The sequence below is a fragment of the Drosophila ananassae genome, chromosome 3R, assembly GCF_017639315.1.
Source record: "Drosophila ananassae strain 14024-0371.13 chromosome 3R, ASM1763931v2, whole genome shotgun sequence".
Taxonomy (NCBI): Eukaryota; Metazoa; Arthropoda; class Insecta; order Diptera; family Drosophilidae; genus Drosophila; species Drosophila ananassae.
The window spans coordinates 14,120,222-14,147,942 of NC_057930.1; the positions used below are offsets into that span (position 1 = coordinate 14,120,222).

The 27,721-nt window shown below is 43.3% G+C and overlaps 3 protein-coding genes across 4 annotated transcripts; all 3 read right to left on the minus strand.

The window, feature by feature from the left end:
• Nucleotides 1-358: 358 nt before the first annotated feature.
• On the minus strand, nucleotides 359-7,128 carry LOC26514519 (mucin-5AC). Of its 2 annotated transcripts, none has more exons than XM_044716143.1 (3): nucleotides 7,005-7,128; nucleotides 1,100-2,228; nucleotides 359-1,035 (listed from the first exon to the last, which is right to left on the minus strand). In XM_044716143.1, exons 2-3 carry the CDS (start codon nucleotides 2,007-2,009, stop codon nucleotides 680-682), a joined length of 1,266 nt encoding a protein of 421 aa, XP_044572078.1. In that variant the 5' UTR covers nucleotides 2,010-2,228; nucleotides 7,005-7,128; the 3' UTR covers nucleotides 359-679. The 2 variants fall into 2 exon arrangements, with proteins under 2 accessions (XP_044572078.1, XP_014762205.2); XM_014906719.3 differs by lacking the exon at nucleotides 7,005-7,128 and adding an exon at nucleotides 2,648-2,755.
• Nucleotides 7,129-8,335: 1,207 nt separating this feature from the next.
• On the minus strand, nucleotides 8,336-17,556 carry LOC6498619 (lipase 3). The gene is made up of 5 exons (XM_001963130.4): nucleotides 16,880-17,556; nucleotides 11,414-11,591; nucleotides 10,984-11,345; nucleotides 10,709-10,867; nucleotides 8,336-9,379 (listed from the first exon to the last, which is right to left on the minus strand). The coding sequence occupies exons 1-5, from the start codon at nucleotides 17,114-17,116 to the stop codon at nucleotides 8,687-8,689; spliced, it is 1,629 nt and encodes a 542-aa protein (XP_001963166.2). The 5' UTR covers nucleotides 17,117-17,556; the 3' UTR covers nucleotides 8,336-8,686.
• Nucleotides 17,557-24,178: 6,622 nt separating this feature from the next.
• On the minus strand, nucleotides 24,179-27,608 carry LOC6498618. The gene is made up of 2 exons (XM_001963129.4): nucleotides 25,934-27,608; nucleotides 24,179-25,557 (listed from the first exon to the last, which is right to left on the minus strand). Exons 1-2 carry the CDS (start codon nucleotides 27,156-27,158, stop codon nucleotides 24,503-24,505), a joined length of 2,280 nt encoding a protein of 759 aa, XP_001963165.2. The 5' UTR covers nucleotides 27,159-27,608; the 3' UTR covers nucleotides 24,179-24,502.
• Between the last annotated feature and the right edge of the window lie 113 nt (nucleotides 27,609-27,721).

Genomic DNA, 27,721 nt, shown 5'->3' on the forward strand with positions numbered 1-27,721 from the left:
ATGCCGGAACATAAAAGCCCAAAAATGTATGACGACAACTCTTGACGGTTTTCATATATTTGTTCGAACGCAGGTGGGCAGCGATCGGCTTGTGGGTTGCCGAGTGTCTGTGTTTGTGGTTTTCTTGATTTCTTGGGTGCGCTGTTTTAATGATCAACCAAAATGAATCACATTCAATAGATTTACCATACAAGAGGTGAATACTCTTTAAAGGTGTAGGAGAAATGATAATGCCCTAGAATACCCTAAACACATCCGATCGCATTCATCGGTGATCGTTTCAATGATCCAATATTGTGTAATATTTGGGAGACCCACTAAGGCTTTTTGCAATCGTCGAAACAAACAGAAAACGGAACATGGGTGTTCATGTTTTATTTATAATTTATAAAATCGTTTACCTCCAGCATTTCTTTGTCATTTGGCAGACTGGTCACAATTTTGCACAATATTATTGTGGTGTCTTGTAGTATGTTGAACGTTACGTTTTTTGGTTTATCACACTGTGCTTGGGACCGACGAATGATATTTAAATATTTTTGCTTATAACTCGTTTAGAATTGAAAATTGCCTAAATCGAACTGAGCATCAATCGCTCAATGTCTCCGCATTGTGACTCCGCATTATGGCAAGCTGTCCGACCTTGACAAGGTCGCATTCTCGGTGGCACTGCTCAGCATCATGAGCGGTTTGTCCGGACCACCGACGAGTAACCGTAGAGCACCTCCACTCCGTCCGAATTGAAGATTCTCTCTACTCGAGGAGCTCGCGTTAGAATAGGGCGGGGCGTTGTGGTGGTGGCTATTGTTTGTGGAGCCACAGTGGTTATGGTAGTGGTTGTTGCCGCTGCCGTTGCAGTTGTCGTCGCTGCCGTTGTGGTTGTCGACTCCGGGCCATATGTGGTGGCTTCTGGATGGGCACTTAACTGTGGCTCTTCCTTAGCGGTCAGTGGGGCGGGTTCAGTAATTGCAGCGGGGCTTGTGATCTCCGCCGGCTCTGTTGTGGTTTCTTGGGGTTGGGTGGAGGCCTGTAACTCTGCAAGTAATACGTATAAATTAATAAGTACACTTGTAATTGAGAAATTTCCCATTTAACCAACCTGTGGTCTCCTGTTCAGATGGCACTGTGGTGGCTTTTTCTTCTTTGATTTCCGGCTGGACTGTGGTAGCCTCAGCATTTAAAGCAAATCGGAAGAGCGGCGTGAGAGTCGTTTCTACTACGGGCTCATTTTGCTCCTCTTTAGGAGATGTGGAATCGTCCACTAGATTGGCCAAGGTTGTCGCAAACAATGATAGATCGTTGGGAAGAATGGTGGTATCCTCTACAGCTTCTGTGGTGGTGGCCATGCGATTCTCTGCCATTAGAAGATCTCCCTCGGCCACTCCCTCTCTGCGCTCAAAGTAGTTTCTAATTGTCTGGTCCTGGCTCGGAATTTGTGTAGTTTCTTCAGTATTGGAGGTGAAGGTGGTGGTCTCCAGCGGTTTTATGGTTGTAGCCAAGGTGGTGGTAGTGGTAAAGAAAGGTGGCAATGTAGTGGCACCGAACTTGAAACGTTTTTCGGTGACTTTGGGTGTCTCAGTAGTGGTTGGTGGTTTGGGAGTATCAGTTGTGGTTGGTGGCTCAGTCGCCTCAGTTTCTGCCTCCATTTCAGACTCCTCGGGAGTTGCCTTCTTTTTGGCCTCCTGTGCCCGTTCCATCTCCAGCTGATTTATCACTGACTCCGGAAGCGGCTCCTCCGTAGTGCCAGCGGGAAAGCCTTCGGTGAAGGCCTCACCTTCCGGACTGGTCATCACAATCTCATCCGAATCCACGCCCAAGGTAACAGTTGCAGTCGGCAAGGACCTGAAGGTTGATTCCTCGTCTAACGGAGTCGGGCTGGCTTCTTCAAAGTCAGGTTCAAGAAAAGAAACTGGATTAGGGAAATTTGCCTTGGCTCGCTGTGGTACATTTACGGCCTTTGCATTGATGGTCACCGCAATCAGCAGTAGTATAGTGATGGTTCGCAGCATTTTCGGTGGTGCTTTATTTTATATTATTCTTTTACTTTTTTGGTACGAGTATTCGCGGAATGCGAGGCGGTTCAGTGGCTCTGTGGCAATGAATCGATCAAGTGTGGTTTCAACTCGCTGAAAGCTGCGTTCACTTGGGCACCTCAGAAAAACTTGCTCCTGTCTCGAAAAGCTTTCTGGGTAGCTGGTGCTCTGTAAATAAATATTTCTGGCTCTTTTCTGCAGAGAAAAATATATTTTAAACGATTAAATATTATACATTTTTATTAAAACAACGATTAAATATTTTAGTTAGGAAGTTTCGTTGACGTTTTTTTAATTTATGATCATTGAATTTTAAGAAATAAGCACTAAGATTAAAATTTTGTTATTAAAAAAATATATTGTAAAAATATCTTCAAGAATTCATCCAACTTGTGCATTATTTTTTTCAAAAACTATGTTTTTCAGATTTGAAATAAATTTTTCTGTCTTCTTGCTAATATATGTATGTATTTCTAGTGTCTCGGGAACCGGAAATCACTTGCACTTTTTTGTGTGCGATGCCACATTATTTTATATCTCTTGCATATGTCATTTTCTTTAAACAATTTTGGATATTACTCTTATGGGTGCATTTTTTTTTGGTGTTTCACTACCTTAGCCAGTATATGTGAGACTATCAACTGGTTCACTCGCGACTGATGTCTTCCGCTCCACGCTGTTGTGACTAGTTTTGTTTGCGGCGAGGAACTAAACCGTTTGCAGCTCCAACTCGAGCTTTTAAGGCGTTTGAAAACTGTTCCCGGCTTGGGTTTTTGGGCTTGGGTTTCCGAATGGGTTACTGGCGGCTCAGCTGCAGGCACAGCTGCTCGGCTCCTCAGGTTTGGCATTTTTTAAGTAATAATAGCAGGTGGGCCAGAGCGGCATACAGGTGAACACAAGGCGACGCGCACTTGGCCCAGAAACATCTTTTAAATGGCACTTCCCCATCTCCAGTTCAATTTCACTTTCAACGCACTCACCTCTGCTCACCTCTGATATTGATTTTGCTTTTCGATGCCGTGGCTCGTTTCGGTTTGGCCCGAAGTGGCAAACCGGCTTTCTGGTATGGCAATTAGTTGGTTACAACTCGATGGCCTCTCATAATTCGCGGTTATCCAACGGCTTGCTACGGCTCTCTCATATAGCTATTAAAATTAAACTAAACTAATTCAATCAGAACCACTTTTGGGCTCTTTCAGACACTTTATTGGCCTGGCATAAAAAAAATTGGACCAAGTTGGAATGATAGTTGGAAATTCGAGTTTGTTTAGGAATGTTTAGAATAAACTGCAACACATTATTGTTTACGACTTTCCGACTATTTGAGCAGTAACTTGAGATCGGTATTTGCAATGTAAACTCAATAGAAGCACTTTTCCTCAAAAAAAATATTGTTTTTCAATAAAAGAATTGTATACAGTGAATAAATTTTTGAGGAAATTTATTATCTACAATTATGATTCACAACACGAAATGAAAACTGGTTATTAACACTTTAAAATATTTAAGATCCCAACTGTGAAATAATCCAGTTTTAGTATCAGATTATTAATTTATTGTAAAAAGCGGAATTAATCCTCTTGTCTATTTCCGGTCGACTTAAAATCTGAATTTTAAATTATTGTTATTAGGTTGTGTGTATGATTTGCTCCATTTTACTTTTCTGTTTAATTTCATGCTAATATTGTGAGTGTTTGACATTTACCATAAAAGCCAAGAGCCTCTCTGGTTTTTGCCCAGTTGAGTTTGTTGTGAGTCTCATTGTATTACCCTTGAGTATGAGTCATCGGAATGCCAACGGAATTCCAGAGTTAGCCTTATTATATTCAATGTTGCTATTTTCTGACCAATTTCATTTGAAATTTCAATCAACTTCCTTGCCTTACGCTTATCTTTCCGGTCACAGTTTCTATTAAATGAATGAACGAGTTTCCCCGACCTTCCAGACCGCAAATTGATTCCCCAAACATATAATTTTACAAATTGCAAAGAAGAACTTTCATAATTAGTCCTTATCGAACCAGAAAAGCGAACACAAAACTCTCGTTTAGCGGTCAACTTGGACAACAACATAAATATGGTTGACCGTTCGAAGAAGTTTTATGTCAACTCAACAGAAAATGTCTTCGGGACGTGGCCAAGAAGATGTTGACACCCTGCCACCACCAACGGCGATATGGGCCATAACGTCTCCCAACTATCAGAGTAATAACAATGAACTATTCAACTATTGAACTACAGTGAGGTCTGTCTAACATAAACTGCAGGCTTCTGTTCTCTTTGATAGAAAATGTGTTTCTTGGAATCTCTATTTACTTCATTTCTTATAAAATTGTAGTACTTCAGTTTTTGTTTTTATCCTGTAACTCACATTAAAATACTTTGGTTACTGATAAAGATAACCCCTGTGTGGTGCAGATTTCACTTTCTGTCGAGTTCAGCGAAAAATATTCAGTTGCGAAATCAGTAAACGACTCTGGGTTCTCTGTGGGGGTTGGGGTGGGCGTGTAGATGGCAATATGATTTATCTAATGATTGGTTTTTGTTGCGACTTCAAGTCCTGACAGCCTGCGAAGGCCCCGGCAAACACCTTGAGTCAACTTCAATAACATCATTAGGGCCGGAACGTCGAAGGCTCCTGGCACTCACTTAAATTGAGCTCCCGCCGTCAGGATGCCGGACACAAAGGCCACTTGGCAGCCGGCCAGCGTAAATATGACTTATAAAATGCTCTCGAGGAGGACTTTTTGGCAAGCAAATTAGTTTGTTAAACTGATGATGGAGATGAATGGCTGGCTCTCAGCACTTTCCTAAAATATTTATGCAAAATTTTGAAACCCGTGAGCGCCGCTGCGAGGGAAGGTGATGAATTGAGGATTCAATTTTCCTCGGCGGCGACGGCTACTTCAAGTGTAAACAAAGTATTAATCATACGCCCTGTGGGCCGAGTAAGCTCCTTGAAGGAGAAGTCATTAGCAGGCTGGCTGCTGGAAGTAACTTGAAATCATTATTATTAAAGTGCTGGCCGGCTAAAATCAAATTTGTAAGCGCCTTTCATTTGGCCAGGGAGGAAGTGTAATTTAAATACCGAACGAAATAAGCTGCCACTCCGATATAAGGGGAAGGACTTCACTCATCAAACTTGGATCGAGTTTTAATGCTTTGGAAAATCATTAGGGAAACATTTCGCATGCAAATTCGTTTCGTACAAATGTAATTTTCCTTCTCGTCTCCCTCGGACTTTGAAGTGTCGCCAGTGGCAATTTGTCCATGGGGCGTGGCACTTTATTGCTTAACGATTACGGCCGCTTCATTGGCTTCCGATGCTAATGTTTATTTCTAAATTACTTCGAATGGAAATGCAAATTCCCGAAGACCGAATCCAGAGCCAAATCAATCAATTGGGTGTGGGGCGGAAAATGTATGTATGCATGAGAATTGCAAATTCGAACATTGTTTTTTCATCATTTTTGCCTCGAAATCAATTTCAGGAAACTTTGTTCATCGCCTCACAAAAGTCCCTTTTGGGGGCGCATGTTTCACTTCTGTTTATGAATGAATGGCCCTTCAGACCAGGGAACTTGAAACTCTGCAACTCTTTATATTTTTAATTTCAATTGCAGCCGAGGATTTAAGCCGCTATTGTTACCGAAACGCAACAATAGAAGTAAGGAACTCGAAAAGTTCATTGTAATTGTATTAAAAAATTCATATTAATGTTTTATTTTCAAATGAAAAATGCGGCAGAAATAATATTATTGGGCATTGTCTTTGGCTTTTTCTGAAAATTCAATTATGAAATCCGAATACTTTTGTATATCAGTTATCCATGCTGAATGGATGCAAATGTAATAATCCTTAATTAAAAGGCTTCAGTTAATTGGTGACTATTGTGTTGACAGAGATACATTGATTTTTAATTTTACAAAAAGTGTATTTCAGTTATGAAAGTTATGAAAGCTTAAATAAATATTTTGTGAAAGACAATTATTCCAAATATTTTTGATAATTTAAATTTGATATTTAAGGAGGTAGCTAGTTTTTCAGGAATTCGTGCATATTAAAGAACCTGGATCCTTGCCCGGAAAAGCTAAAGTTTTCCTTAATAAATAACCATGTGTGGATATTGCCTCCTCTATGACGCTAATGACAGCCACTGGAGAAGACCCACAATTTCATTATAAGCCAAAACTAAATCAACAACAACAACTCGGGCGAAAGGCAAGGGACTAAAAGCTTAGACGGAAGAAAGGAGAAAGAGACAGACCGGGATGGATAGAGACAGCTTGCTTCAGAGGCAAGAGCCACTAATTGACTTTAATTATTTTGTTGTACTTAATGTCTTGTTTACACGAGAAAAAGAAACAGGCGAGCACAGAGAAAGGCGAAAGGGGGCGGAGCTCTAACAAATCAGTTGTTCGTACTGATACTGTAAAGGCAAATTAAGAGCAAACGCAGTAGGTGAGCAGGAGCAACGGCAAAAAATGACAGTTGTCGGAAAGATAGACGGGGGCAAGTGAGATGGCGATAGAGGGCTGGGGCATTCTGTCAAAGTTAGTTAAAAGCAATGTGTAAACATGTGGGCTCCCATAGCTTAGCGGTAAAATGTGCAAGGGAGCCCTCACCCTCTCTCATCATCTCTCTTTCACACGAACAGCATCCTCTGGGGAAACTTAAATTAAAGTTGAATTTGTGTCAGTTGTGCTCCTGCAACTGCGGTTGCATGTTTGTTATCCTGCTCTCTCGTTAATGTTTTTGTTTTTGTTTGTCATTGGCAGGAAGGATAAGCCAACAAGGATAATATAAAACTTTAAAGATGTCAGCACTAAATAAAAGCTTTCAGGAACAAGGATATATTTTCCGATATTCTAGTTCTTTTTTGGTAAATTTGAAGATAAAGTAGGGATTCTTTTAAATTTAAAAGTTAAATTAGTTGAAAATCCTGTTTTTTTTTTAAGGGAAACAATTTACCTGATAGTTTCAATTCTCTATTTTCTTCATGGAGCGGAAGCAATTCGAAATTAGTCGCCAGCAAGTCAGTCACCAGCAGGAGCTGCATTTTTCATTTCCCTTCGGCTGGCTGGCAGCCCAGAGGTAATATCACCTGGAAGTTGTGACTTTTATGCAGGCCTTGTCCCCCACCTCCATCTGGCAGCCACCCACTGTTTGTGTTTGGGTGTTTATTCAGCAACAGTGCGCGCGGTAAGTTTGCCCACGGACACAGACACAGACGGGCAGACTCGGCGAGCCGGGTTTTTCTTCGCTATTCGCTCCTTATGTCGCCAAACGACGACAAATGAAGGCAATTCATTGGGCATGCGGCTTAAAGTTGTCGCTGCAAGTGCACAACTGCGGTCCGCAGGCTCTACGGTTTTCGCAGTCCGGATCCGGAGTCTTGGTTTTGCACTTCAAATAAATTGAGCCTCATTAAAAAGTATATTTATGTATTTGAATCATAGTTTAACCTTTATATTGACTTCATTTTCAAGTACTCCCTTATATTTTCCAAAATTTATGATTAAAATTGATTGTATTTTTCTCTTAGTGTCCTTGCTGGTCTTTGCGGCTTGCACTCCTGCTGAGGCTAGGATAAAGTTTTGCACCCTGGCTGTCGAAATGAGTTGCGTTTTAAGTCGCAATTAAGCGTTGGTGCTGTTTGCTGCCAGACCTCCGCTGTTCCACCAATATCTTCCTCCTCCACCACCTCCATTATTCCACTTAAATTCTCTTCAGAAGAATGAAAACGTGATTCTCACAGCTAGTATTTCTCCTCTAAAGTTCAAAATTTTCAGCAGAATATTTCATTTATCGATGTAACATTTTAAATTTATAATTAAAAGCATGGAAGTAGGCGGTGAGATAACTTAATTCAAAAAACCATTGCATACTTTATATTGTCGCCATTTAAATGGGTTTTAAGTCAATATTATTTTTATGCGCTTCATAGCAGGACTGGATAGTATTTAGCAGATCATACTATAAAATATTATTTTTCTATTTCTGAAGATTGTTCAAAGATCACATATTTCAAATTATGGTATGCCAAATTGCCAATTTTCTATAGTATACGCCAGTGGTACGTATACGTAATATTAAGTATAAGTATATATATAAATATTAAGTATATATAGAGTAAGTATTACGTAACAATAAACTCTACTTAAGTGCATGCTGCTTTTTCAATATAAAATTTGAAAAATATTAAGTATACGTAATCCCATGTATTCATAGTATTAAGTATACGCCATGTTGCTCATATTCTGAACACTCATAAAAAATCATTGAAAGTCCTATTAAAAATGTTCATTCTTATAATAAATCTTTTATTAAAAGTAAAAATACATTTAAAATTACTCGTAAATTTGTACACATAAATTAAAGTATTAAGAGTAGCACAGAAGGTGATTTCAACGATTCTGGTTAAAAAGTTGACCGAAACTTGCTGCCGAACAACAAAATTGGTGATCTGTGTGAAAATGATTGTTGGATGCATGGGAATGGATTGCGCCTCTAGGCGGGGCGTGCCTGAGTGGAAGCACCGGATAGGATTCTCCAGCTGGATGTCCTGGCGATGCTGCGATCGGTAAATTGTTAAAAATGTCATCACAGTCATATGGAATTTAAACGAAAAGAACTTCGCCAGGCTGTCAGAGTCACGCCGACGATTCGGTGGAGCTAGTGGTGGTGGTCAGAATCTCATCATCGTCATCCACGAGGGCATCTTCCGTTGTAGTGGAGGTGGGCAAAGGCGTAGGAATTGGCGTTGTTGTAGGCGTGGCAGGAGTGGTAGCAGGCGGAGCAGCCGCTGTGGCAGTGGCAATCATTTCCATCCCCAGACCGTGGGGTAAGTGCACATTGGGTGGTAGGCCCTCCATCATTTGTTGCTGCATCTGCTGGCGCAGCTGCTGACGTTGTAGCTGCATGGCCAGATAGTTGGCCAGGTTGGCAGTTAACTTGGCCCGATGGTTCTCCACCCGACGTACATTACGCACCAGCCTGTTGTAGACCAGCGGTTTCACGTCGATGGCCCACAGGAAGTCCAGGTGATTGAAGCGCTCCATGGGCACCAGATACTTGTCGATCACGTTGGGCAGCTCCCTGGCCAGCCGATCTACTCCGGTGGTGGACACCAGCAGATCGTTCACTGAATAGTAAAGCGCCACTGGTACCTTCACCCGGGATAGGTCATAGTCCGGTGGTGTCATCCGGTTGTACTCCAGCTGGTTGCGTAGATAGCCGCGGTCGAACTTGCGGAAGTGTCCAGACTTCATTAGCTGCCCGAAGTGTTCCAGCTGTTTGATGGAGGCGCCAGAAGGCGTGTGGCTCAGCATTACAGGTAGCATAGTCTGTCGGATTGGGTGAAAATCAAAGAATATATTACAAGGGTTTCAATGGGTACATTCGTTGAGGAATTTTAATGCGAAACACACTTACAGATGTAGGTTTTACCCAAGAAATCTTAAATATTTAAATAAATAATTAGATAATGTGTTTAAAAATGGGTGCTGCCTAATATTTTTACTCAAAGGTTGTTCCTTTTTACTTTACAATGGATGGTCTTGAGTAAAGTTTATGGTTTTCAAAACTGGAGAACTTTTTCCCGTGTGTACAGTATGCAAGCATGTATCCTACACCTGTTCCAAACACAATGTAACAATGCCCCAGTCATGTAACGTGTTCCCAGCATGGCAATATCCATTCACATTACCAGAGGAGCGGAAGGATTGGGATAGAGCTATTGGCCTGGGGCTTAGGTTGGGGGTTGTGTCGGGTCAGAGAGGGAATCGCGCCTAATTTGCATGCATTGTCGCTTGTTGTCGGTGCTTTGGCATACAGGCCGGGCCAGTTAATTATGCCAATTTTGAACAACGCTGGCGAGGACAACGAGAAGATACCGCCCACTCTTGGCGGCCATTGACACAATCGAAAATGACACGCATTCAATGCCAGAGACCAGGTCAAAAGCCCCGGCCTCAGCCCCGCCCTGCCCCAATGCTGCACATGCATGTTGTTCAAGTAATTTGAGCCAGCCGCACTTTGTAGGCCATAATTTTGAATCTGCGGGTGTTTATCTTGTGGTCGATTATCGGCCAAAGTTTTGCCAGGGCGCTAAGCATATTTAATGCAAACATCGTGGCTGCGTAGGGGATTAAGATAGTGTGTGGTCGATATTAGGCCTAACCCGTCGATAATTGTTCCCCGGAATTAACGTGTGTTTATTTGGCTTGCGGCACACATTTATTAGTAAATGGAGGCACATTTGCAGCTGGTTACAGGGTTCCCGAAAATTTCCCCCAAAAATGCAACGGGGCGAAGCCTGAACTCAAACACAAAACTATCCCTACCGGCAATCGAGGCAGCTTAATTAAGTGCCAACTTAATGAAGACAATCGGAGGGACAGTCGGCGGACGTGAATTTCGAATCCAAATCGAAGCATTTCTGCTCAGCAAGTCACGCAAAATCGTGGCCCAAACATGCCCAAAATACAATCCAATTCGCATTCCCTAAGGCACTGTGAGAAAAGTTCTATAAAATTTGTATGTTTTCCTAAGGAAATAACTGTGATAAGATATATATATTTTTGTCCTTTTGGTTCTAGCCCCTTTGGCCTACTTAATTGATGAAAAATCATTACTTTTTAAGCCTTCATTTTTGGCTCAGTGCTTTTGCTTACTTTGTTCAACTGTTCGGAGTTGTAGCCGGCTACCAAAAACAGGATATTCGAGCACACGTCCTGCGTCATGGCGTTGTCGTGGCACACAACCTGGCTGTGGTCCACTAGGAATTTTGTGTTGGGCATGAATTCCGTAATGCGCAGCATTCGTGTGGCGGCCTGCAACAAAAACAGCATCAGAACGGCGTGGAAAACACGAAACGGTAAATGGAAAATGGTAAAATGGAAAATGGGAAATGAATGTGCCTCAAACAAGACCCGAAACCGCCACTAACCGTCAGAAAGTCCAGGAAAAGCACAAGAGTGCGGAAAAGGGGACTCTTCATGTCGTGGATGTAGGCAATGGGGGCCAGGGCGTGCATCGAGGTGATCTTCTGGGTGTAGGCGGGCTGCTCAGAGCACAGTACCCAGAAGATGGCCGTGCCCTGCGAGTGGCCAATGTAGTGGAGCTGCTCGTAGCCCGTCTTGCTCAGGATGTAGTCGATGTTGGCCGGCAGGTCGTATTTGCCCATCTCGTGGAAGGTGAAATCCCAGAATTCCTGGTAGTCGCTGTTCAGGCTGGTGTGGTTCTTTGAGTAGCGGTTGCCCCGGGAGTTGCCCATCCACACATCGTAGCCCAGGTCGGATAGCATGTATCCTGGCGGATTTGAAATGAGTTTAGACTTAAAACAACATTTTTTTCAATTTTCTGTGGACTTCACTTACCCAGTCCGGACTTGGGACCCATCAGTACCCAGGTGGCCGACGTGTCCAGAATGCCGTGCATCAGCAGAACAGGCTGGGCGCCCTTCTTCGGAATGCGGTGCATTTCCAGGATATAGCCGTCCTTTGTCACCACCGTGTGGGTTTCCGATGGATATCCATATTTGCGTATTAATTTGGGCTGTGGGAACGCACAAAAAAGCGTTGAAATCCGAAAAAGAAAGTGCAAATCATGGCAGTGTGAAATTGAGTTGTCTGTGTTCCACCAGCTCTTGTTCTTAGTTTCCTCTCCATTTTAGCCAACAATCCCCCCCGTCCCAGCCCCTTTTAATTTGCATAGTTCAGGTGGAAAAGCACCAGAAAGCGCCAGAGCGCCCATCATCATGGAGGCATTCGTCTGGCCTTAACCACAGTCATTTGGAACTAATGAATTTTAATTTGTGGCATCAACAAGTTAATAAAGTTGCCAGCCAAGCTGTTGCGGTCAAGAATGGCTGGATAAATTGCTTGTGCCTGGAGGGCCACTAAATAATGCAATATTTTCTCTCAGAAAATCATGCAAAAAGAATCTCCAGAGAATCTTGACGAGCCAACTATTTTTAGTGTCAAGTACGACATAGAACCTTATAAAATTTCTTTATTGACACCGCTGTATTTCAAAACATCTGACAACTACGCAACATGATGATGATCATTGGGAATGCTTTATTGGACGTAGAGCCCACGCGGCTGCCTCTATAAGTCCCGTCCCCATAGTTGAACCCAGTCACGTATCAAGCATACGCACTGTATGACAGCATACTTTTCTTCCTGCTGGCGAATAAATTTATAGGTTTTTCAGGAATCCGTGATACTTTTGATAAGTTGTAGATTATATAACCTACACTATGGGTAATGGGTAGTGGGCGGTGGGTGGCCGAAGAAAAAATCGTAATACTCGTAACACAATTGCTTAAATTAAGTTATAAACACGCGATTACTCAAATTTGAAAACGGCCAAACAAACAAATCCAAAACCTGGCTAACGACCGCGCCGAGGAGTGAGTAAACTGCCGATAGAGTCTCTCCCAGAGAGCTACCTGGCATTTTAATTAACCTTGGCAGCGAATGGCCAGAAAATAATACAAACACTGCAATTGGCCAACTGACTTGCCGGCTGGTTGGACAATATGAGGAAGTGGTACGCAAAGTAAGCCAACGAAATGTTTTTTCCTGCTCTGTTTCTTTCTTGTTTTGTTTTCGGCCGATTTGGCCAAATGTTTAAGCATAAATTTGCTTTATTTTTTATTTTGATTTTTATTTATTTTTTTTTTTGGCAATTTCCTTGGCTTTACTCTTGCGTAATCCTTTTGTTTTCTGGGGTCTGGCCCAAAAAAAAAAAAAAGAATGAATGAGCGACACGCACGAACGAGGTGCGAAGAAGCCGCATAAAGCGTCTTGGCCCGGCCCCAATTGCAACAGATGCTGAGGCGATGCTACTCGGTGAAGTTTTTGTTTTTCTTGGCGTGACACACTTTGCAGCACAGCTGGCCAATATTTGCGGGGAACAGAGCCTACCAGGCGTTGCAAAGATGCTTAAAATACGAAATGCAACAGCTAGGCTGGTCGCGGGATTTTTCCGCCCCGTACGTGTTGGCTAATCTCGACAAAAAAAGGTTTTGAAATCCCCCCAAGTCGACAAATGGTCAGTAATAAAAATTTAGCAATGCCTATCTCTGGGGGACAAGAAACAATAACTCAGCATGTGCGTTGCAAAAAAAATCCAATAAATTATATAAATATTTTGATATTTTACGAATGGGACTCCCTGCCATTGATTGAAGTGTTGATCATAATTGCGTTGATTTGATTAAATTGATTTGCCACCATTTACAGAACCTGAATTAACTCATTTGCTGAATAAACCGATAAAGCCGTACAATAAGACAAAAGTAAGTTCAAACAAAGCATTGCACAAATATTGAAATGTTTGTTTTAACGCCAATTTGAATACAATGCACAGCCACAGCAAATAAATCGAACAAATGGCCAGGCAAAGGCACACATTGCGCACAACCTGCTGGAAAAACTATAATTAAATAAATAAGAGTGGCAAAAATATAAAAAACAGAGCTAAACAAAAAGCAGGAAAGTAAATGTTCGACTGTCCGGATTTCGACCTGGGCCAACGTTAAAATGAATTGTGGCTTGGCTGTCTCTCAGTGGTGCCATTTTTTTCATTTGAAGTTTTTTTGAACGTTTTTTGGATTGTTTGTTTTCTATATTTTTACTGTTTCACTAACTGAACATTTTGATTCGTTAGGCCAAGAGCTGCAAAAACCTCATTAGCACCTACAACATCGTCTTGAGACGCGATTATCATAATGCCCATCATGACCCACTAATTTCTGTGTTTGGCTGCCTCCGGTTTGTGTCCATGCTAATTGACAGACTTGGGTGTTTATTTTTTACAGTGGACACTGTCCAAGTGAGTTTTAAATAAAAGACACTTTTGTTAGGTTTTAGAAAGTTAAAAAGTGTAAAGATTTAAATTTATTAACACTCTTGCTGGTTAAAGAGTGACATAAGAAGTAATAAACACCTAATATCTTTATTATTTCTTTGTTAGACGTTCATAAACAAAGATTATTTTGGAGGCTACGTCAGTGATGTTTATTTGACTGTTTAATACAATATTTAATCAATTTAATCGTGTTTATTAAATGTTCACTGTACATCCAGTATTGCATGGCATCAAGGGTGTGCACGGTCTTCCATGTTTTCGTTTGCCTGATTTTTCAATATTTTATATTCCTCTTAAATTCAATGCAAATTTTTAGTGTCAACGTTTGGGCGATGTTGTAGTGGCTTTGTGGCGTGCCTTTGATTCATTTGCATAAAACACTTTTGCTGGTCGAACTTGAGGTGAGCTTGTCAGCGGCTTAGCTTCTTCAAAAAGGCACAGTCCACTTTCAAGTCCGACGGATAGATGGATCTCCACTCGGGGCCCCAATCGCTCATTTTGTAACTGACCTTGATATTGACTTCGACTTTTATCACACTCATTATGAAGATTGCCGGTCGAAACGTCTCGATGTCATCGGCGGCGACCCCAACCAGTTTTGCCCCCCAACCGTCGTCTTATCGTCTTCTTCGCCGACAGGTCTTCTGCTGCATTTTCTGTGCCACTCCACACCGCTGACTGACATCGTTTTAATGACATCAAAATCTTAGAGGTTAATAACATTTGAACTCTTCTCTCGAGATGCGGAACAAGTGGAGCAATGACTTTAAATTATGCAAATTAAAATGAAAGATTTGAATGCTAGGCTGAACTCAAGGGAGGTTCAAAATGAGGTAAGTGTTATTTTCATAGAGTTTGTAAATATTTTTCATTTTATTTAAATATTATAGTGAGTTGCTGCCACCACAAACGACAGCCATTTGCCAATCCTGGCACGTTGGGCCCAAAAGAAACGACAATGCGGAAATATTTAAATTCAAATTAAGGCAAAAATGAAACCTTTTTATGCAAAAGGCAAATCCAAGCCAAATGTCGAACTATTTCCTTATTATTGGGAGGCACTGCCATCGGGCTTTCTTCGCTGGCAGTTCGTTTGGATGCAAAGAGGGGAGGTGGAGGTGCTGCTGGGAGGTGGGTGATGACCAGCCGGTGGGTGGCAGGGAGCTGCGGACGTGGAAGGAAGGTGCACAAACTGCTAACCCATATTTCAAAGTCAGTCAACCGCCACGGACGTGGACAGGTTAGCCTAATTGCACGTTGATTATTGTGTGGCGTTGACAATTTCAATTTGTTATTGTTTGCCGTAAAAGGTGTTCCCTTGCAGTCGTTTATTTATAAAAAAATTGGTATCTAGCCATCTCCCAGCCCCCCTCGATTATGCAATTTGGCAACGTGCAGAAATTGTGACGAGGCTCGGTGGCTTTATTCCGATTCGAATCTAGTTACATGGCAGACACGCGCTCAAAAGCCGAGCCATGACTTTGCATAAGATCCAGCCAAAAGTCACTGCGCCGCTTCGGCCCGTTGACAAAATGTGGCGGTGTTTCTGTTTCCCTTTATTAGTTTCTGGGCCTGCACGTATATCGCATAAATAACGTTACGTTATCGCTTCAGCTCTGCACATACATTACCACTAAATGTATAAGCTTGTACGCCGAACACTTGCTAATAATCCCTGCCACTCCACTCTATCGCTGGCTCGGTTTCTTATTGGCTTTGTTCATTTTCGCCCATCTGTTTGTTGACCCCACCCCGAAAACGATTGGGTAATCTTTGGCTTTGTGTGATCACTGATATTTGGCTGGCAAAATCGTGTGAATCCCTCAAATGACTTCTGCGGCAGCCTCCAATGCAAATTTCCTGGCCTTGGGTACCTTTTTGGGAAGTGGGGAAAAACCCAAGGAAAACCTGTAACAATAACAATCGTGTGAACTAGCGACGCGTCGGGCGGCCAATGAAAATGCTGATCTAATTGCTGGGCACGTGGTTTAAAATGGTGTAAATGAGCTCAAGGTCTGATCGCCCATCAATTCTAAAAGCGATCGAATTTAACGAATTATATTTTCTGTGCCTGCCATAAAATGCTCATATAGTGTTCGATACATATTTGACGAAGGCTAAGACGGCCCATTGTTGTCTAGTACTTCGGCTTGAAAATTATGAACTGGTCGACCGACGGCTTGGATCGATTTCTCCAAAGTGGAAATCACTGGAGTTTAATCTATTAATGAAAGTTCTCGTGGCATAATGACAAGTCAACTTTCGGCACTATTACACACTCGAGCTGCAGGCTCGTAAACCTTTTAATTGGCCACAACTCTAGAAATAAATCCATCGGTTACGTACTCTCTACATTGTTATTTCACACACTAAAGTTAGACATGATTAACGCCATAAAAAGGCTACGAAATGTACACGAGTTACGACACCAGTGCTATCCCACCCTGCCCCCTTACACTTACACTCTCGGCCCAGAAGCAAAACAAAGGGAAGCATACGGGGTGCATTCATCAGAAACTGCAGTTGATCACGCCAGGTGACCATTACCATTACCAGGTGCCCTCTGACTACTCAGATAAAGCCGTTAACAGTTCTCGGGTTGCACGTGAATTCTACGAGTCAACGAACCCCGAGAACGAGAACTTTCTTTTCACGGTGAGTAGGGAAAAGCGTTAATTTTTCTGACACACAAAATACTGTCAAACGAAAATAAATAACAGAACGGAGCATAACGCGATTATGACCCGAAGAAAAGTTACAAGAAATGGTAACAATAACAAAATGAAAACCGGCAAGAAAACACAAATACATGAGGCTCTAGATATTCTTAGAAATAGGTTTTCAGAAACAGTTTCTGACTTGGCAACAATTCTGGTACATCAACCCATTAGGGGTACAGCTTAGTAAGTTATAAATTAAATAGTTCCATCATCGTATCCCACAAGACTCTCGATCCTAGAACTCACCGTGATGAGGGAGGCATCTTCGAGGACGTCCGACTTGAGATTACGTCCGACACCGGCCAGGTTAGCGTTGCTTGACAGTAACACCGAATTGAGAAGGTTCTTGAAGCTCAGGGACGTGTAGCTGAAGGGCGAGAGGAGCGTAAAGGCGCCCGCTCTTCCGCAAACCTCCAAAGTCACGAGGCAGTGCAGCAGCAGGGCCATTAGAAGGCGACCCCGGCCACTGACGGTGGGACGCATCGCGAATATTCACACCTCACTCCGGCACTCACCGCAACACTCACTCCGCACTCACTCTGACTCACGCTCAGTCGGACACACAAAATGGGGCAAATTGGCAAATGCAACTGTGGCCTGCACTTAAGCGTAACGGTTACGTCGTCACCACTATCTTTTGCTCTCTCCCGCTTTCGTCACACCAGTCGGCAGTTACGTGTCGGGCTTTTGGCACTCAAATCTATTCGGTGGTATCCTTGGGATCGGTCTGTGGGAAAGGCAGGAAAGGGCGGATAGCTTGGCACTGATGGCACAGGTGTCGCACTGGGCAGCACAGGTGTCTCGAGGCACTCGATCGCTGGGACATGCGCGCAGGCGCATGGGAAAAATAAACTCCGAATGGCAACCGTCTGGCTTGAGCTTCGCAGCTCGACTGGCCAAAAGCTAGGGCTAAGTGAGCTCAACTAGCCGAAATGCCGAGTTGCGACCGGGATCTTCGGGCCAACTTGTTTGAGCCCGGCGGCTGTGGATTGTGGATGGTAAAAAGTGTGGGATATAAAATGGAATTTCTATGAAAATTAGTGGATATTGAACATAAACTAACTTTTTTTTAAAAAAATAATTCACACGATGAAATATTTTACTATTTTAAAGAATGTATCTTATATAATTATCGAAGCGCTTATATGAGCTTATATTTTAAAATTGAAACTCGTGAATCGTAAAATATTTTCATTTTTGTGGAATTTTGTGGAATTATATTGACTACCATTACTTTATTTTTTTTACAGTGTAAAACCATTCCGACCTAGCTCAATTCCCCCAGATTAGTCAGCTGATCGAACATAAATGTTCGACGCCCCCAATGCAACCTAATCCAGCCCCCACCTGCTCCCCGATCACCTAAGCCAGCTGATTGCTTGTGGCGCGTGCCGAGCAAGTTTTTTGCCTAAGTCTTTTGTTTGCTCTAGCTAAAATAAGTTTGGTTGGATGCGGTCGGCCAGTAGGTTCGATCCGTTTAACCGTTAGGCGTTGCACGTTTGGCACGTCTTGAGTCTTACCAACTTGGATCTGTTGCGTGTTTTTGTTTATTTTTTTTTTTGTGGGCTGCTACTCTGGCTGCCGTAGCTGCTGCCAAGGTAATTGCAATTGAAGCCCCCATCCCAGACCCCGACTGTCGAAATGTTTGGCCTGGCGTCGGGTTACGTCTGCATTTGGCCAAATTAAAATGCAGGTGAAATTACACACGATTTTGCTTTGTGCTGCGCCTGGCTGAAGTCGGGAGGAGTTCGGGAACATAAAGACTGGCTCATTGCGCTATTTGTTGTGATTGCCAGACATTTGTTTTGCCTGGCTTATATTTCGTTCGCTTGCTATCTGCATCTCTGCATTAATCCATATCTGTGGGTTTTGTCATTGCTGACATGGGGCCTTGTCTTAATTTTACTGTTCCCACCAGCTTTTGCAACAATCTCTTCCCGCTTATCTCGGATGTCATGCGGCACCGGTCGGCCTTGGCCAGGCCAATTTGTTGGGACCTCAATGACAACTGCGCACTGAAATTAATCATAAATTCAATAACCATTTTTACATGCATTCTTACCACATCGACACATCGGGGAAAAAAATTGGCCAGAAACGACCTTGGAGATCCATCTGGGCTCAGGGCATATCTTTTTTTTTTTTTGGAAATGGCGAAAATATATATTTTTGTTGGTTAAATATAAAATTGAGTAAATATTATATATTTAATTTAATGAATCAAAAATTACACGCTATTGAGTTTATCAAGGCAAGCAATTGTACTTTAAAAGTGCAGCAGAACTGCATTGCCACCGGACTTGGACTTGGAGGAATGTCATGAACACGTGCCACATGCAATCAACTGAGGGGCAGGGCCATCAACTTCTTTTGGCCCGGTGTCCGCTGTCCGTTGGCATTGGTAATCGTCGTTTTTTGTTGCGATGCTGTGAGCTTTTTGTTAATAACGTGCCCGGATTGTGCCGACTGCAATTATTTGCGGCTTATTTTGGCCTCGCTGAGATTCTTTCAACATTTAGTGTGTTGGATTTTCGGCCGGCGAAAATTGCCAATACCAACTACAGTCAACGATTGCAGCAAACAAGGCAATACCAAAATAAACTGCTGCAGCTTAACCCATCAAAGAGGTAATGGGTTGAGTTGAGAGGCTTTTTATAAATTAATTTCTCGACAAAATAAAAATTCGAAGCGATTGTTCATCAAGATTTTGATTGAATCCAATTAGATACTTTATTTTTTTTTAAATAAACATAGGTTAGTTCAAACGTAATAATAATAAAACTAAACACTTACATCTATAATATTAAATTAAAACGATGTCATTAAATGAATGGATTTTTATCATGCCAAAGATATATACAATTTTTAGTCATTAAATTCATGTTACACGTTCTCACTTACTTTGTTTAATTGCAGTGCTCTGGGGAAATTACCCCGTATTTCGTAATGGGTTAATACCGACAATCTCAAGGTCGCAAGGTGCGAGTTATGTTGTAGTTTTTGTAATTTGTTTTGCCGCTGCAGTCGAATTGTTGTAATTTTCTGCTTTGCTTTTATCCCGCATCGTGACACTGAAAAGTATTGTTGTGTTAAGACGTACCAGGAGGGAGGGCAAGGGGACCTGAAAGGGTCCAAGCTTTTTGCAATTTTATCCTCAGCTTTTTGCTTGCGACCCTGACAGGAGTATTTGTGCGAGCTGCGTGTTTGCTTTGTGGTTGACATACTTTCCGCTTGGCCCATCTCATTTTCATATCATCTTACCCTTTAAAAGTAATATTTTGTTTGTATGAATAATACAATATCCAAAGTGCTAAAGTGTCGCACTTGACATCGCTCCGGGTTGGGTTTAATTACTCGGGATACCCTTAATTATGGTGCTAACACTTTAACGGCCCATAAACCCAGGCCCCAACCCCAGGGATTAGAATTTTTGCCTTGGGGGGGAAGGCCAAAAGACCTCAAGCGATTTAAGACTTTATGTATCTTAGCTTAAGATTTATATAACACTATAAATATGATAAAATATGTCTCTAAATCATACAATTCAGGAAGCTTAAATGTCATAATAAGCCAATTATATTAGTTTTATTGTGCAAGCCAAGTCTTTAGCCAACTTTGGTTGAACCACACAATAGCATAATAGCAATATGGTAAATTCAAGCCACGCTATCCCAAAATCGTTGTGGGAACCGAAACACCCACTCACCCACTCTGTGAAAGGTTACTCCTTATGGCAATGCAAAACCGCTATTTAATTGTGGCGCCTGCCACACGCCCACGCCAACAGCATCCATTTTGGCCAAAACAACTATAATCAGGCCGGTGGCGGCAACAAGTCCCAATTGGCGGGGCGTTTTCCATCACCCAGAAACTGGAGGACCGCGTAACATGGTAGTTTTTGGGGTATTTTATTAGCGGTTTTCAGTCGCTTCTCGGCGGTGATTATGTAAAATGATTTCTAACGCTCAGAAACTTGGCGAATTCAGGAGCTAGCGCTATTACTGTCATCAATATTTGGTAACAAATTCCAATCGGCTGGCATTCCAATTTCAGGTTGATTGCACTTAAGCATTTGCAGTTGCAGATATCCACTCGGGTCGCTTCTCTCCGCAAAACTAGCCTGTTATTATATAACCTTCCAGACAGGCCAGGCCAGGCCAAGCCAGGCAGCCGGCAAAGCTGCCAGCCTCTCTTTCTCTTTTTCCATCTCCTAGCGATTCCAACCGTACACATTTTTCCAAAACCAAGAAAAGTCTGCTAATGGCGACATCGAAAGCTGTTTGAGATTTACACTGCCACTTGAAAAGTTTCACGAAGTAGATGAGGCTTTCACCAAAAAATTGTTCATTGAGATCTTAATATTAATCAAAAAATTTAGATTTAGAAATATTTAAGATATTATTTGTCAAATTATCTTTTTCTGTTGAATTATGCCTTTAATCTAGGCCCTAGATATTTAAGGATATGGATTATAATATGCAGTCTCTGGCTTCTCAAAATATGTATTTCCTTTTATGACATTAAAGATTTTAATAAATGAAGCTATACTTGTTACGACTACTACATATTATTATCATAATACATAAAATCGCTTTTTATACATGTTAATAGAGCAATCAAGATTCTCCTCCCAACTAAGTAATTTTTGTTTAGTTTTCGCGTTTGGCTTTGATGGCAAAAATGTAGGCAGCAACAAGACATGAGACATGAGGCACGAGTCAGAGCCCCAGCGGTGTTGTTTGTTTGCTTTTCCATACAACATAAAATAACAACAATAACAGGTGGGCCTGCCACAACAGCAACAACCACACAAAAGCCTCGCCAGATTTGTCACTCGCTGATAACAACAACGAAACGAAAATGTTGGTAAATGTGTCATGGTACCAGGCAACCGGGCAATAGGCTCTGTTCCTGTTTACATTTCTTGTAATATTTTGTGAGCGAAAATGTGAAAACAAAAACAATTTCCCATGGAGCTGGTTTTTGCTGCTGCCCCTGCTGCAAGTGTTTGGTTTTTGTTTTGTTATTTTGGTTAGTGGCGCTGTGCTGGTGCCACGATTCGTTCGATTGACACATATCCCATCCCAAAAAGTTGTTGCTGCTGTCTGCCCAATCTCCATCGGATTTGTTTATTAATGCTGATGTCTGTGTCGCGAATGGCGAATTCTAATCAACGTCTTGTTCAATTTGTTTGCATTTGTTGCAGATGACGGGGCAGAAAGGTGCATAGGTGTATCAACCGTGGATGTGCAACACAACAAGCCGACTTGATTTATTTTCTAGTTACCAATAGGGGTCTTAGGGTCGCCAAGGTAGTTCTTAATGACCCAGCTTAGTGCTCCCCTCCCTCATAAACTCGCTTTTTTTTGTGACACAAAAGTGCGCGAAACACGTAACAATTAAAAACATTAAAAGCATTTTATATAATTCCGCAGAGGCAGAGACAGCCAAACAATAAGCACTTCACACGCTTTTGAACCTTTTGCGCTGATCCCCAACACACCCTTTAGGAAATCTGAGTCTAGTTTTGACATAACTTCGTCCGACGTCATAATAAGTGCTATAAAGACCAAAAAAAATGACAGATATAAAAAATGTTTATTAGGTTTTGACAAGTAAACGATCACATAACAAGCAGTCAAAATATTTGAAAATTAAAGATCGTAATTTGGCCATTTCGAATTGGATAAGAGTTGTTAAAGCGAAATATATTTATTTTATTCTTCTGGTTATTAGTGAAAGTACATTTTTAAATTAATTTTTAGATATTTGCGTGTAATGTTTGTGTATTTTAGAGACGCATACACTTAAAAGTACCAACTACACGTTTTGCCAAAATTATGTTAATTGCACAGATGCAGGTTGCATTTGGCCTGTGGACCCGTGTATCTGTCTCTTTGTATCTTTGCGTTGTATCTGGGGGCTATGCGAATGCAAATTAGTCGCCAAAGCCAAGAGTTTGCCCTGGAGAATGTGTTTTGGTTTCGGTTTTGGTTTTGGTTTTGCCACGCATAAATTTTCTTATGCCTGAGCGATTTAAGCGACCATTTTCCAGCTAGCCCAGGGTATGGGTAACTCCCGCCTCCTCCACACGTCGCAGGAAATGGCGATGCTGAAATGGCCTGTGCTGAAATATGTTGAAAGGATATTTTATTGAGCGAAAGCAAGTGGACAGGGAGTCAGTTTGTTCAGCCACACAGTTGCATAATTAATTTGTTTACACAGTTGTCCACAAACCCAAAGCAATTTCCATGAGTGAGAGTACGGCTAATAAAAATATTAAAGGGAACAAAAAATATTGGTAGGTTGAAGGCTACAATTCATTCCCAAAAATATCTACTATTCCTCCCAATAGGCTTAAGTTCCCCGTAATTGTACCGTAATTGTAACAAAAATACCTTGAAAATTGTTCAAGTTTCAACGCATCTGAGAGCACCAGGATGAGTTTAAATGATATATGCGATTTATATATGCGGACAATGGCGATATCATTAAGTATATCATCGATAAAATGTCCATTTCCTTCCAATATTTATTTATATTTCGAAACATTTGCTCTGCTTCTGTGAGTGGTGCTATCGCCGTATATTGGTGTTTATTTTGCTGCTCATATGCACATTTCCGCACTGCAATCGGGTAAAATGCGACGGCGTCAAATGTTTTACAGCCAGATAAGAAGTTTAATTTATGCGAAAACATGTTTGAAGCTTCTGCCGTCTACCGGCGGCTGCCAGACTCCGAAATGGGTATAAATATAGTTGATATCTATAGCCAGGATGTGCCGGGCCTTGGCCAGGCCCACGCCCCCGCCATTGACCTTGCACAGCATCAAACTTCAAGCACCAACAAGAGTTGTTGCAAGTTCAAATACTCACACACAAAAAATTGGCTGTAAATTTTTCCAAAGCCTCTTTTCCGTTTTTGTGGTTGTCAGTGAGTGTGTGTTTTTTTTGCTGTTACTGCGGCTATTTATTTATTTAGCGCCATGTTTTGTCTAGACTCTCGCTGACTGACATTGTGGTCGTACACACTCTCTTCTGCTGTCTGATATTTGTCAAGCGATAACTCCTTTTTATGGCCACCCATTGTCTGCAGCCAGAGCCGGCTCCTGTGGCAGCCTCATCAGATTTTATGCCATTTCCGGCTGGCGGCGGCACCACCAGCAGCAGCAGCAGCATCATCGGCAACCAAAAACCATTGGCCAGAAGAGCGTGCCTCTGCATAAGCAGGCGGGCAATTAAAAGCAAGATTCCAGACATTTTAGCCGGGTGGTGTGAGTGGTGCGGTCGTTGCATGGCATCATTAATTAAGCCCGGAAGCGTTGATAGTTCCACCAGTCTCCATCTCCGAGTGTCCAACTGCAAGAGGGTGGCATTAATCTTGCCGTCTGAAAGTATGCAACATTTTGTTGGAATCATCTTTAAAGCCTTATTTGTGCTTTATCCTGCTTTTAAATCATATATGACATATTAAATTAAATACAATATATTTTCCTTCTTATTAACAAAATTCCCAATTTAATTTTTGAGCTCTTGTTTTTCGGAATAGTTCCTTTATTTTCATGAGATTTTTTAGGTATTTATTTCATTTACTGCTAGAAAACATATAAAAAAAATAGGGATATAGATCAAAAATAAAGTGCAAACACAACACAGCATAGCAACGTGGCCAATCAGTTGTGACGGGGATAAGGCGTTTGCGCAGGCTGGCCCAGGGGACACTGGACTTCCATTCCGGAGTGAGATCTGTCCCCCTATGGAACCATCCGCTCCTGGCTCCATTCTTGTCTTCCCGCTCGTGGCTGCACGTTGCTCCATTGCATCCGTCGACCTCTGAATATCTTCCCCATATTTCCCAAAGGGCCATGGGTCACTCCAGAATTATCGCTTTTCCGGGCATTCGCTGCAAGTTCCGTCGGTGCAACCGCCCGTCCTCGTGCTGCTTCACCGACTTCAGATGGTTCAGCGTTACGTTGCACGCCTCACAGTAGTAGGCGGCGTTCTGGTCGTTCAGAGGGCGTGGCGGGAGGTGGCACAGATTGGGCACCGATATGGTGGTGGGCTTCAGAGTGGGCGTTGCAGAGGTCTTCACCGGGGATGTTGGGGCCTGATTAATGAATACAGGAACCTCGTGCGGGTTGAGGGGTACCAGTGTCCCGTTGGCATTAACTCGATACATGTGGCTACCGTTAAATGTGGTAACTCCAGCAGAACCTGCACTAGTGCCCCCTGCATAACCACTTCCAAAGTCCATTCCGGCCATGGTCAGGCCACCGCCCCCACCGCTACCCGCGTAGTGCGTATGCACCCGCCGCCGGTGTCGTGCCCCCGCCATGTGCATAGCCATCTGGGACTCTGAAGTGATGCTCACGTCGCAGAGTTCGCACATCAACCACTTGGCGTCGGTGCGCACCCACCGCCCCTCCATGTCGTAGTAGCCCTCGCCGTTGGGCTTCGTCTGATTTCGGGCCACCATGCGGTGGCGCCTACCGAAGAAGTGCTGCTGGGCGTGCATTACGGACGTCAGCTTCAGGTCGCACAGGTCGCAGTAGAAGTCTGCCGGGCGTGTCGTGCGCAGATAGCGCAACACCTCGGCGGTGGCACCATTCCCAACACCGCTAACACTTATGCTCCCTCCTCCGCCTCCCGGTCCAATGCCAGAGGTCACGCCCAGTCCAAAGCCAATGCCACCGCTTGGCCCCACGCCCACACCCACGCTCAAGCCGGATATGTTCGTCTGGGCGACGCACTGGCGCACTAGCCAGGAGCTGACCCGCCGGTCGTGTGCTCGCGACGAGTAGTGATCCACTGCGTTGCGTACTGTCCGCATAGCCGTGTGGCACAAGCTGCAATAGTTCCAGCGGAACAGCGTCTGCAACTCCATTGGGTAGTGGGCGCTGGGCTCCGTCGAGGTTACTCCCAGATCTAGGCGGGAAAGAGGATGGAAAATGTGATTATCAAGGCAAAAATGTGTATTCTTACAAATTACAATAAAATATTATAATTAAATGTCCATTAGTAGTTACATCTTAGATCCTAAATAGTTAGTCGCTTATATCTTGTCTAATATAATCTAATATATATAATCGAATGGCTTATGACCACAAAAGCATATTCCCGAGCTCCATTTTGCTTCGACTTCAATATCTTCCATTTACAAAAATCGCTTTTAAATATTTAAAAAGCCAATTCCAGGTGAAAGTAAAATCAGAACAGGGGAATTATGTTTTGACCTGGCCTTTTTTATTTTATGATTCTGGTTTTATGTTTAATTTTGAGGCAGTTGGGTCTCCCAACTCACCTGTTACACTGGCCAGGGGTGGTTTTTCCAAGGAATCCACAGATCCCTCGAAATGAATGGAGGTGGAGTCTTGAAATTGGCCTTGACCTTGGACCGAGAGGGGGACCATCATTGCCTGGCAGGAGGCTGTTTCCTGTTCCTGTTCCTGTCCCAACTGGCCGCCCTGGCTGCGCAACCACATAACCTTGTCCTGATCTGAATAAGCCGCTATTGGTTCCCCGGTCATGAAGCCGTTTTTTATGATTGCGCCACCAGCGTGCTCGTCGCTCACATAGCCGTAGCCAAAGATCTCGCCCCTAAAGCCGTTGATCCCGTTCAGGGGTAATTTGGGGAACCCGGCGGCCGTTATTGGGAATGGCGCAAAGCCGTTGATCGGCCTCTGGAGTAACTCGTTCTTCACATACTCCCCGTTGCTGTCCAAGCAGAGCTCGGCGATCTTGCGATCCTCTTTCATCGTCGCCCTCACCGCCCGCCGGAATCCGTTGATGGGCCGCGACTCCCTGCATGAGCCAACATTGTCACTGCCGTTGTCCGGGGGCGGCATCACTTGGCGAGTGTTGGTCGCCGGTGGCGTGATCTGAAATCTGGGCGGATGCGAACCCTCTTGGAGCCAAATCTCGGAGTAGTACAGCGGACTGCGTTCCTGCTGGTAGAGGGTGGCCATGAAGTGTGCCCGTATCGGATCTGCTGCCTCTCCGGACACGGCTGGCTCGCAAAAGGTTGAAATATCCTCGATGACGGGCGGATCACTCAATCCGTTAATGACATGCATCGAGCTCTGTCTGAACACCATGGGGGGCAAAGTGCTAGAGTCAGAGCTCCCGCCGGGACTCGGCGGAGACCAGCACTCGATGGCAGTGGCGGCATCCGGCACCGAATGTCCGTGCATGGGGCAAGGTGGGCGCTCTGGAGCCTTGATGCCCAGCGTTCCGAATGAGCCTCCGGCATGCACCACCATCGGCAAATGTTCGTCTGATCCCGCCTCAGTGGGGTCATCCTGAGGCCACCCGCTGGGCGGTAAGTTCACTTGGTAGCGGTAGATTGCTGCATCGTCGGTGCGGCGGAGCTCCACCAGGACGGGTATATGGCCGGACGGACATCGAGGCTGTGGTTGCGGCAGGGCTGCCGCCACCCGGACTATGTTTCGGGCGCACTGCATCACGATCTGCTCGTGGACTAAGGGCAAACGACGCGGAGGCCGCGGCTTGTACTTGCGCGTCCACATGGCCCAGTATCACCGGGTCTGGTTCTGTTCTCTGGGACTTTGGCTAACAGCTGGCTGATTTCTTTTTTTTTTTTGTGTGGTCTGGGACTGGTATTGGCCTGGTCCTTTTGGTCAGCGCATCTGGCTTGCAATTCTGCGTTCTGTCCGCCTTCGGTTTTCTTATTTAAAGATTTCCAATAAGGTATTTTACTCTGGCTTTTTTTGCTTCTTTAGCTCGTCGCTTTACATAGAAAATAGAGAACTCGGGTCGTTGAATTCAGAAGGGGTTTCCACACACTTGAGCCCGCGCGAAATTCCTCGACCGCTTCTTACTTTTTTGTGCTACTATTCTAATACGAAATGTTGGCAAAACATTTGAATTTGTTGGGAATTGGTGTTTAAAATGTGTGAAAGGTTTCTCCACCAGTCGAAAACTACATAACAAAACTCAATGTCTGACTGGCCTATTTTGATGATTGAAATTTCAAAGCAGACCATGTTCATAACATTTTCACTTTCCAGGGATGCATTTATCTTAAATATTAATTGAGGAATATTATGATGGTCGTTAGTGTTGATAAAAT

What these genes read in the sequence shown, in the direction of transcription:
- LOC26514519 (XM_044716143.1), bottom strand. Translation starts at nt 2,009, where the DNA reads ATGCTGCGAACCATCACTATACTACTGCTGATTGCGGTGACCATCAAT. An exon ending in ATCTGAACAGGAGACCACAG is followed by an intron (nt 1,036 to 1,099) that starts GTTGGTTAAATG and finishes TATTACTTGCAG; the next exon opens with AGTTACAGGCCTCCACCCAA.
- LOC6498618 (XM_001963129.4), bottom strand. Translation starts at nt 27,158, where the DNA reads ATGTGGACGCGCAAGTACAAGCCGCGGCCTCCGCGTCGTTTGCCCTTA. An exon ending in ACCCCTGGCCAGTGTAACAG is followed by an intron (nt 25,558 to 25,933) that starts GTGAGTTGGGAG and finishes TTTCCCGCCTAG; the next exon opens with ATCTGGGAGTAACCTCGACG.
- LOC6498619 (XM_001963130.4), bottom strand. Translation starts at nt 17,116, where the DNA reads ATGCGTCCCACCGTCAGTGGCCGGGGTCGCCTTCTAATGGCCCTGCTG. An exon ending in AAGATGCCTCCCTCATCACG is followed by an intron (nt 11,592 to 16,879) that starts GTGAGTTCTAGG and finishes GCGTTCCCACAG; the next exon opens with CCCAAATTAATACGCAAATA. An exon ending in TTTTCCTGGACTTTCTGACG is followed by an intron (nt 10,868 to 10,983) that starts GTTAGTGGCGGT and finishes TTTTTGTTGCAG; the next exon opens with GCCGCCACACGAATGCTGCG.